The following is a 10,953-nucleotide window of genomic DNA, read 5'->3' as shown; positions in this document are numbered from 1 at the left end:
TGAAAGATCTCGATTCGTTCCCAGACCTGTGACCCTAACGCACAAAAAATATAAACGTCTCTAACTAAAGCTGCCTTCTACAATACGCTACGCCCTAAATTTAAAATTCTTAACAAAAACTTCAATGTTAATACAGTATTAACAGTAAAGGAGTTGGTAACGGAGTACAAAGTTGTCTAGAGAATATATGAGGAGTAATGCTATGGTTCTTGCGTTTGTTTATCTTCAAATTCTTTTCGTTCGCGTTGATACTTGATGATAGCCATAGCAAAGCCGCTCACAGCTATAACGGTCATACACGTGAATGCTCCAATGGTTATAGGCGAAATCAACGTATGGCGTAGATCCCGACGATGGTTTTTAGCCTAAATGTAAACATATTTGTCTTTGGAACATTCCAAATGCCAGAGAGAAATCCATGACAGTTAACATGAACACTGCTTCGTGTTTGTATTCACAAATTAATAGGTGTTTATACTTTATCGTCCTTGAGCGAAGAAATTTTGAAGTTACGGAAACTAGGGTCGACGATTTCTCAAAAAGACAATTTTATCACAGCGCTGAAATTGAAATTTCACTCTTTACCTTTCGCAGAAATGTATGTTCGCAAAAATTTTGCGCTTTTTTATTAATTACTGGTACCTTGAAATTTTCACAAACTGACTTGCACTTCCATAACGACACTGCGTTTTCAGGCCCAAATCTTGCAAAAACTTATGACAATTTACCTTAGTATGTGTGACACTAGTTTCATTTTCTTGCAACGCCGTCATATCACTTTTTTCTTCAGCTTTCAAATAATGTTCTGTGATATCTTGTATTTTTTCTCCGACATTACCCGTCGGCATCTTTCTATTTACTGTTTCTTTTTTAGCTGATTCATCATTTTGTTTCTGTTTATCTCTCACCATGGTAACTTCTTTATGTAACAGGGCATCCATTGGAGATTCCACTTTATTGTCTTTATTTGATAAGGTGATAACAGAACCTAAAAGTCAACATTAATGTTACAAGTCTTGACCAATAAATTTCTATCAGATGCTTGTGATTTTAAAAAATTGGCAACGTGAAGCGTGATTCGAGTTTAAAAAACGTTCGAGCGAAATGTGTTTCTTAAGCGAAGTCAAGTCGATAGATGATTAGTGTTTGCTTGGCCATGAAAAAGCGCATCCACTGAAATATATTATTTAACTGCTCAATATTGTAGACTAGTTCGATTTTTTTGCACAGGAATAATTTTTTTCTAAAGAAACATCAGTAGCATACGTAGTGACAACTTTTCTCTTCAACGATCTGCAGAAAAACAAAGGGGAAAATCACCCTTAGGCAGCCAATGATAATGCAGGGAAATAGTCTTCTTTGTTCATGGAATACTTCACCTAGTCAGTAACCCGATATATAGCCGTCATAAACATCAAATGTCCTACCTTTATTTTCACTTGAGACTGTGGTGATTTCAGGTATAGAACTTTTCTGAACCGCTGCTTGTTTCGTAACTATTTTCGTCTTGTTTTCTTGGTCAGAGGGACCAGCGTTTTTACTTTTTCCTTGATCTCCTAAAATTCATACCAAAAATGACATGAAGAATGTTTCGAATAAATCGTTATAAAGGTTGCCGTTTAAAGCAACTTCGTTTTTCATTTGAATCAAAATTGTTAAGGGCAAAATTTTGATTTAAGTTTCTAAGTTACTAAATATATCCATCTGTATTCCTAGCGTTTATGTTTCTTGTTTATATCTACCTCGTCCCCAGGGTCGTGTCACCCCTAAGCCATCAAATTAATCGAAAAGGCAAAATGCCCTGGGAACGAGGTTGTGTTTATGTTTGCATGGTCTGTTGCTTACATACCATTTGTCCATACGTCACTTCCCGATTTTCTTGTAAACGTTATAATTTGAGACTTTGCTTGAGACGAAACCATTTCACAACTCGACAAATCCGAACATTGAACGGCGTAACAATGGTCATTTTCAAACAAGGCCAAATCACATGACTCGACTTCGCAACAAAGAATGCCACATGTCTGTAAATAAAATCAAAAGCACGCGTTTGTTATGCTGATTTATTGAAATAACACAACATACTACAGTTTGAAGCAAAACACGTGATTTTATGAATTTTATGAAAAAATTTAAAAACCAATCTTATTTATTTTGTAAATTCCGCACGTAAATCTTCCTAAATTTATTCTGTTCTTAGCTTATTTTAGTTAGTTATTTTCGTGAATAGGCAATTGCTAGAAAATTCAAGTGGACTTGTTTTATTGGAGATTGGAAGTATATAAATTAGTAAATTCATTCCAATTGGAATTGGAATTTGAAGAAGTATAACAATAACAGTTAAATTATAATAAAACTTTAAAAAAACTTCCCAGAACTGTTCTTCATGATAATGTCAGTTCTTATATGGATTTACGCTGGGACGCAAACGAATTTTGTGCGGAAAGAATACTGACCGCACTTATTGATCGGTTACTTCTATTTATTATTAATTACTCAAGTGATCAATCGAAAGTCCTTTGTTTTGAGCGCAAATAGCCTCACTCACCCGAAAAAAATAATTTCTGTATTAATTAGGAGGATAAGATGCGACCACGCAGGCTTTGTGCTTATTGGTTGATTATAAGTCGGGGTTTGCTCTATGATAGATTTGATTTTAAGGGATTTGCTCTGACACGTTCGTTAACGTCTAACGTTTTGTATGAGAGAAGAGGGTTTTTTAAAAGTATTTCACACTGTCTGACCTTGTTATCGCCATTTCGTCGCGCTCTCGTTTTCAACACTCTAAATCACAGGATTTTGAGTCTATGAGAGAGACCGCGGGAAATAATTTTTCACTTATAAAAGGAAAAATCCTGGAACAAGAATAAGCTTTTGAGTAATGTCTAAAACATAAAACTTGTCAATGCCAATGTTTACAACGGTTTACGGAACTTTGCGGATTTGTGTCCATGTGCACACACTCTTATGGCTAAAATAGCAATATGCCTATTGTTCTCAACACAAAATCATTACGTTGTACAAAAAGTGGTCTAAAGTTCGTTATTTACCTCAACATCCAAAACTTTTCCAAGTTCAGTAAAATTAGCTGTTCTACTATGTTGTTTTAACGTCTTCGAATCTTCTCTTTTCAGCGGATTGCATGTTGTTTTGGCGGCCTGTTCTGAATATTCTTTGGAGGACCATTTGAAATCTATTGTTAAGAATTTATTTTAAAAAATGCTTTGAAAGCACAATTACGACATATAACCTTACACCTAAACTCCTGGAAGGTGCTAAATTGGTGTTGACGTCAGCATGTTTATTTTCTTCAAATTTTGCCCTTGGTGTGGATTATACTGTAATGAAAGCATGCTACTGACCTGGTCTACACATGTGCAAAAGAACAATTTCGCAGTGGCCAGCTTCGGAGTATTTACCGCTGAATTCTTTTGGCCATAGGTCAGCAAAAAATCTACAAAATTTTGTGTTATAGCGGCTGTGCAAAGAAGAATGTCAAAAGCTGCGTTCATTAGAAACTGAAAATTTTGGCTTTGTTATCGGCTGTTCTCAATTTTTTTGCTATTTTTTTCAGCTGAAATGTTTATAGTCTGGTTATAAGAAAATTACATGTAATTTTTGCGAATAACATAAATTTGAAAAGACAAAAAAAAATAAAAAAAAAGACTGTAGCTTGCTACACTTAAGAACCATAAAATTTTAGCTTCTATTTATTTTGTAGTACATTACATACACAATTTTATTCGACAAAAAACCTAGATGTGTACAAGTTTTGCAAAATTAAAGCAATTTATTTTGCAAAAAATTCTGCTTTGAATAATATTTCGCCATGTTTGTTTATTCTTATGTTTCAGCCTGTTATACAGGAAGATTTAATATACGCATATTACCAGATTATGTATAATAGAAAGCAATAAATAATCAAAAAATATTCGGAGAAAAGACTGTTTCGCTAGCTAGCTACATGATGGGCAAAAACCTACCCCAAAAAACCATAATAAAAAGATACACTTACCCGACCATACTGAGGGAATAAAACATAGCAGGGCTATAATAAACCCTCTCATTTTCGGTGTTAAGTTACACCCTCCTGTTTTTCATGTTCTTCATATGTAAGAAAAAAGAAAATCTGAACATAGCTTTACTGCGCCATCATGAAAGTAAGTTTTGTTTACATTTGAAATAATTTCTGTGGGTTTGCACGCTTTGCGCATTGATGCAGATTTTCAATGCGCATGAGTGCGGCAAGTAATTCGCTGCGCAGTTATGTGTACTGTTTTTATGTACCATTTTGTTTGAAAATACGGGGGATAAAATGTTGCTTTTTCGGACACTTTTTGTAAGATGCTTTGTTACTTAACCCCCTTGTTTCGTAAATCTTCGTAAAACTGCGTCTTTCAAAAGCGTCAACAATTTAAGCTACTTCAGCGCAGCTCGTTAAACATGCTACCACTCTATGCACACGCGAGACTTCTCTCCGAAATAATATCGAGAATGCAAGCACAATGGTACTCGGTAAAGTGCTACCTTAATGAAAACTCGACACAGTTATAATTCTAGTATTATAGTAGTATTAAATGGTAGAGTTAGCTTAAATCAATAATAAATTTAAAATATTTTAAATAATTCTATATTTACACTATCGTGTTTATCATTATATTCTCCACACAAAAAAGTATAAAATCTAAGCACATATAACGCAAAAGTTTTGAAAAAAGGTATTGTCAAACATTTACCACTTTTTAAACATTTTTTGAATATACACAGACCACCTATTGTACTTCGTTTGATAGACGAACGTGATATGGACACTTTACAGTTATGTGTATAATTTTTTTTACCTGTGTCCACCTATCAAACGAAATGCAATATTTACCACAACTCAAATAATATAAATAACAACATTATTCACGTTCAAAAAAATTCTTAAAAGTTAATAAATAATGTTAAAAATATTCATTTTGGTGTTTTCAAGAATTATCAGGAAAATCGTCTGCTAAAGCTTGACCAACAATGGAAAAATAAAAATTGTACCCTGAAGGAAGTAATTACATTCCTAAGGTAAAATCAACAACAATGAAATTGGAGGTTGTAGGAAGTTCCAAGTGAAATTTTAGAAATAAATACGACAATAAGTAAAAAAGCCCTGGGTATATAAGACGGCGTATCCAATTTCCGAACAATGTCAAACGAATTAAATGAAGTAGAACTTAGAATGAAGTATAGTAATGCATATCACTATTACTGCAGTCGAGTTGCAATCCTGGTTTAGTTCGCGTCTTATATTAAAGATTCTGCCATTTGTCATAGGAATTGAGCTAAAACATAAAGCTGGACCATCTAACGCTAACACCTGCATCAAGAAGCAATAATCAACTTCCATTGGAATCCTCTAACAGCTTTTCTACGATATTTGTATAATAACTAATGTAAACATTCCGATTGTGGTGTACCACACGCATATATTTTCTTGTTACATCTTTCAGTTCGGCTTGTACCGGTGAAAGTACATTGGATACCGGGCTGTTCGCATTTTGTGACGTCATTGATAACAACACGTGGTCTCTGATGCGCGATTCTAAACAAATGAATACGACATTAGTAGCTTAGCTACGTAAATAATGGACTAACGAGTTAACATTCTTACAGGTTAAACTCAGACGCTGCTATAACAGCAAAACACTGTTTTATAGCCCAAACACCCTTATAAATCACATTCCCGCGAGGGTCAAATATCCTGGCCTTCCAAACTTTTTCTCACTATATTGAAAGGATGGCAACAACGTTTGTATTGATGCGCACTTCGCAATAACCCGCAGAAAATACAACAAGCTTACCACAAGCAAAAAATTTAAATATAGGCAGCAAGTGACTTTAAAAGACTCATTCATATAATTTATAAACAGATCAAACTTTAACCGTTTTCCCTGACAAATCCCATGTAATTTCTAAGCAGGACTGTTTTATTACCACATGTCTGAAAATTTTGCCAAGCTTCTACTCTGGATTGGCGCAAGCATGAAGCCCAAGGTTAGATCATAGAAACGCATCATGAGATTATTTTCATCCTTTCTATTAGTCCTAACAAAACTTACTAAGAAGGCTCTTTAACTGATTTTTTTCTGAAATGAGATCTGCTATCTGGTTCTTTAACACATGTTTTTCATCTTCATTTCTTCCTTTCAAACCTTTCTTTTCCCATTCTTTTTCCCCTTCAACCATTACTTGCAGGTAGATACTCTCCATCAAAGAAGCATCTCTACAAAAATATACATTATTGTTTAACGAAATAAACAGAGCTCGTTTGAGACATTTGGGTTTATTTTTCCCTTCCACGATTGTCATAAGAAGCAGCATCCTCCTTTTCATAAACAATACAGTAATACAAACGGATATACTTGAGTGAGTAAAGATAAGTAAAAACAACACAATAGAAGGGTTCAATGTTAGACTTTGGGAAGGAAAATAAGTTCATAGATGCAGAAAGAAATCAAGTATAGGAGAATATATCAAATTTAAGGAGGGGCAAAAACCCTGTTACGGCGGCAGGAAAAGAGTCGAAATTTCGCACAGTAGTCTTGTACAATAGTTTCTTACCTTTGCACATCGGTAGTCAATATTTTGATGGTGTCTTTTAAGTGTGCAACAAAAGATGTATCGCTTGACAAATGAGTTCCCAGAAAGTTTAAGCTCACCGTTAAAATCGAAGTGATGAATGTCAAATTTTCAAATGTTGCGGCTGCTTTTTTTAAGCGAACTTCATCTAGCAGTAGAGTCTAAATAAAAATTCTAACCATTACTAACATCGGGAAGAACTTTAATTAATATCCTTAAACAATTATTGCGGCCTTTGAGAGAAAAGTATCAAAGGTTAGGTAAAGAAATAATAGAAAAAATATATCCACTTTTTTTCATAACAGTCGTATTTTTTTGCGACGAACAGGCTAATTTTGGTAAGACTGAAATTCTAACCAGGCTAGTCATTATTCTTATTTCTCTATTGTTCTAAACTATCTAATCTATTGTATTTAATCGGATATCACAGCCTGATATACTTATAAAGCATATTCTTTTAAAAGAGAAAGCGTTCATTTTGAGAAGATTAGTTGGTCAAGTTAACCAAAAAATATGTGTTTATTTTACTAATTTGAATCCGTTTTAAAGGTTTCTACTATCATTTTCAAATACTGGAAATAAGGTGGTGCATTTTTATTACCTCTGGATACACCAGTTTATCTTTTAGTTCCATAAGTGATAAATATGCATGAGTGATGACAAGAGGTGACGTAATGTTTATTGACGGGTGTGACTTTTTTAATTCTTCAATTTTCTCAAAAGCGCCTTTCAGCCAAGCAGTAGTTAAGGTTAATCCATCTGAAGGAAAGAATTACACTACAATTGAAAAGTTCAGAGACAATCCACGTACATAAAACAAGAAAAAAATAAATTCTTACCCGGATTTTGTTCAAGGAACTCTGCAAATTTCTCTTGTTCATACTTTACAGCTTGCTGAATAAGCACTGGTTTTAAGGTTTGCAGTTCAAAATTAGCCATGTCGATCTTCATTAAGTTGATCAATTCAAATATCCCCCTAAAATATTGACATAAGCAAATCACAGAATGTATGCACTTATGCTCTTTGAAATCTTGTCAATTTAGGAACATAACATAGGTACTGTTTACCAGTGCTGCACCTGCATTCCAACACTAAGCACAAAAACCTGGTTTGATAATCAAATCCTTACATTGAATGGGTAAAAATATACCATGTCTATACCAAAGCGTATTTCTAATACTATAAACTGAAACACAGATTCTTTAACAAATGCAGTTGTGTACAGTACTTACATACAGTTACATCAGTACAAAAGAGCTCAACATATTAAAATTAAATAACTAAGGGAAAGCATTAACCTCATCATGGGTACTATCTCGGTCAGCTCTTTAATATCTTTTATATTTTGATCACGAACGGGAGCACACAACTTCGATAACGTATCCAATATAAAGTTGGCACATGCATGCATATCAAAACTGTTGTTGTCCACTTGTTTTTTGATAAGTGCTTCATCTAGTGTGTCTTCAACTTGCTCACGAAGACTTTTATGATTAGCATGCAATAAGTCCAGGAGTAACTAAAAAGAATATCCAGTGAATTAAAGGTGGGGTGCTAACTAGCTGCTAGTTAATACAGGGCATTGCTTAAGGTTTATGTAGTAAGCTGTATGTCAGCAGGGGATAATAATAATAGATTTCAAGCTGCAAAAAAACAAAAAACAATTAACTACACTCTAAAAAATCTATTCCTTTTGTATATATTTTTTTCTTTCTACATTTTTTTAAAATCAGAATTTTTTAAGTAAAATACTATAAATTTGACAAATATTGTTGGCAAACAAGAAACATATTATTTAAAGCTTTTCTAGGAGTGCTAACCATCCTGGGTTGGCTACATAGGTGTGCCTATAATTAAACATGTATTTAAAGTCCTGAATAGAGTATATATACTAAGCTTTTATTGTCATTAGGACCAAAAAAATAAGTAGTTTACAAAGACATCATATATAATTTTTATCTAAAAATTTAGTCTTGGTACTTATAGATTTTTTGTTTAAAAATTTCTTTAAACAAAATGCGTATATATAGTACATTTTAGGTTAGGTACAATCATAAACAATTTCCTTGCTATATACCTTTTTCATTTCTCCCATTAAACTTAAAGCATGTGTGTACTTTGGTGGATTTTCTTTTATTTCACTTTCGAGTAAATCCCAAAAGGCTTTGTGCATGATATCATGAACTTGTTTTTCGAAACTAAGAATAAATAAATTATAGACAAAAGAGGAAAAAATTACCAAAAGTTTATATATGTCATGTGGTGCATATCTTGTCCTTTAAACACAAGATTCAAAGTATTATTCAGATGTACAACAGGAGGAGAAAAAAGTTGCCGAACTATAACTTTAACATCTTCATAAGTCAGGAGAATTATCAAAAAAAAATAATAATTGTAATTTCCATGATAAAAATTATAGTATATATATAAAATAACAAAATAACCATGGAATGTAAAATAATTTCCTGATTTTCCCTAATTCTGAAGAAACCTATGAAAAAGTATTAACTGGGAATATTAGTACATTTGTGGTTATATATATTAATTTGGATTCTTCATCCAGTGAAATGACCTACGGAGCTAAAAAAAAATATGTGATTGCACATAAAAACGTGTGCTTTTAAAGGAGCGTAATTACGCTAATCAAAAAAAATTTACATGTACATTTTTCGGATTTATTTGGTTATGTTATAGTTATGACATTTCTGAAAATCTTAAGATTTAAAAGTAACAACAAGAGGTAGGTTGGTGTTGCCAAGAAGCCTGATTTAAGTAAGTTAAAACTTGAATTCCTAAAGAATAGCACAGAAACTTTTATCATTTTATCATTTGGTCAGAACTTAGATTTTCAGTAAAACATTTGAAATGTCTTGATTGTCAGTTTTCAACAAAATTTTTTGAATAATGTTTTCTCATGTATATCTTCAGTTTGTATGCAGTGTATACCATCCACATTAGAAGGCTCTATTAACAAACAGCTTTTATAACAATCTGGCAACTTCGCTCTCTCCATAGCTTTATGGGTGAATCAACCTAGTTGCTTGATTTACGTCTTGATTCGGTAATGTGTTTATTTCAATTTAACTGGAATTATTTTAATTTTCTTTTTTATTTATTATTCTTTTATTTTATTTTAATAATCATTAAATAAAGCTTATTTAATGATTAAAATGGCTGCAATACTTGCCAACTTGCCCCAGATGTGTAACTAGTGGCTGCTTTTAAGATCGCACAGGCACAACATTAGGAAAACTTTGTGAAACGAATTAAAAAAGAGGATATATGGAGGCAAACATATATGGGGCAAAAAAAATTTTCTTACAAATATTTTTAGCCTGTCTAGTTTCATGATAATATACATAAGATTGTTTTGTATTTAATGACTTATTACGAAGATAATAATAGATTAAAATGTCAAACTCCTACTGCACATAAATTCACATCTCAGCACATTGGACTTTTTTTAAGTAAAATACACAAGTTCCGATAACAGTGAAGTTGGTAACAGATTCCAGACGTAAGGTTAAGGATATCATATCATAGCCACTAGTCTTGCAGAACAGAAAAATTTGGCGAGAGAATCAAAATCACTTTCACATTTAGAACAATATCAGTAAAAAGATGCTACTACTAGCCATTGTAGAAAAGTTTTTAATCATAATTTGACTTTCTTCACCTAAGTCTGCATTTTATTGCCATTCAATTTTATAGATTTTGTCCACAAATGTGTGAGATTATCATTAAAATTAACATATCTATATACCTACAGTAGTTATAAATATTGATACAATTTAATAATAAAAAAGTAAAATATATTTATTTCTAACTAGCAAGTTTTTATAAGTAGTTAGCTAGCTATATATATACCTTTTTTCAGGGAGTGATTGTAACTCAAAGTTGTCATTCATTATCATTTCGTGAGCTAACGTCATATTTCCGATGATGGAAGACAAAGAGGCTTTAGTTAAATCTTCTGACATTATTTACCAAATGTTTTTGATAGCTAAGTGTGAAGTGTTAACCACAGAAATAAATGTTTTAACTGTAATACGGTTGTTTCTTGTTTGTTCCAGAACATTCATTCGCTTTCTATTTCGTTTGTTGTTGTTTTTTTTTTGTCTTTGTTGATGCTTTTCTGCACATGCGCAACTTCACACTAAAAATATTACTGAAATGCCAAGAAAACAGGAATTTATGATGGCACGGTCTTTACTTCCTACTAAAGTTATTATAAACGTAAAAGAAGGAACAAAATATTTTTTACTAACGATAAGTAAAAGAAATTCGCTTGTAATCTTTTTTACTGCGTTTCTGTTAGTGGCTATTTTTGCTTGAGC

General features: G+C 32.6%; 2 protein-coding genes across 2 annotated transcripts; both read right to left on the bottom strand.

The window, feature by feature from the left end:
* Positions 1-131: 131 nt before the first annotated feature.
* Positions 132-4,294, bottom strand: LOC130653872 (uncharacterized). Its single transcript, XM_057456373.1, has 6 exons — positions 4,016-4,294; positions 3,051-3,193; positions 1,850-2,024; positions 1,428-1,556; positions 729-988; positions 132-365 (listed from the first exon to the last, which is right to left on the bottom strand). Exons 1-6 carry the CDS (start codon positions 4,065-4,067, stop codon positions 201-203), a joined length of 924 nt encoding a protein of 307 aa, XP_057312356.1. The 5' UTR covers positions 4,068-4,294; the 3' UTR covers positions 132-200.
* Positions 4,295-4,548: 254 nt separating this feature from the next.
* On the bottom strand, positions 4,549-10,732 carry LOC130653869 (T-complex protein 11-like protein 1). The gene is made up of 8 exons (XM_057456367.1): positions 10,484-10,732; positions 8,694-8,814; positions 7,915-8,135; positions 7,455-7,591; positions 7,217-7,374; positions 6,598-6,776; positions 6,096-6,259; positions 4,549-5,578 (listed from the first exon to the last, which is right to left on the bottom strand). Exons 1-8 carry the CDS (start codon positions 10,594-10,596, stop codon positions 5,373-5,375), a joined length of 1,299 nt encoding a protein of 432 aa, XP_057312350.1. The 5' UTR covers positions 10,597-10,732; the 3' UTR covers positions 4,549-5,372.
* Positions 10,733-10,953: the final 221 nt, after the last annotated feature.

Source organism: Hydractinia symbiolongicarpus, chromosome 8 (assembly GCF_029227915.1).
Source record: "Hydractinia symbiolongicarpus strain clone_291-10 chromosome 8, HSymV2.1, whole genome shotgun sequence".
In the NCBI taxonomy this organism is placed as follows: domain Eukaryota; kingdom Metazoa; phylum Cnidaria; class Hydrozoa; order Anthoathecata; family Hydractiniidae; genus Hydractinia; species Hydractinia symbiolongicarpus.
This window is presented reverse-complemented; position numbering and strand designations above follow the sequence as displayed.

Bases quoted from the DNA above. Each gene is read 5' to 3' on its own strand.
- LOC130653872 (XM_057456373.1), bottom strand. From the start codon at position 4,067: ATGAGAGGGTTTATTATAGCCCTGCTATGTTTTATTCCCTCAGTATGG. The intron at 3,194-4,015 runs GTAAGTGTATCT...TCTTAACAATAG, and splicing joins TATTCCCTCAGTATGGTCGG to ATTTCAAATGGTCCTCCAAA. The intron at 366-728 runs GTAAATTGTCAT...GTTTACATTTAG, and splicing joins CTAGTGTCACACATACTAAG to GCTAAAAACCATCGTCGGGA.
- LOC130653869 (XM_057456367.1), bottom strand. From the start codon at position 10,596: ATGTCAGAAGATTTAACTAAAGCCTCTTTGTCTTCCATCATCGGAAAT. The intron at 8,136-8,693 runs GTATATAGCAAG...TATTCTTTTTAG, and splicing joins TAATGGGAGAAATGAAAAAG to TTACTCCTGGACTTATTGCA. The intron at 6,260-6,597 runs GTAAGAAACTAT...ATATTTTTGTAG, and splicing joins TTGACTACCGATGTGCAAAG to AGATGCTTCTTTGATGGAGA.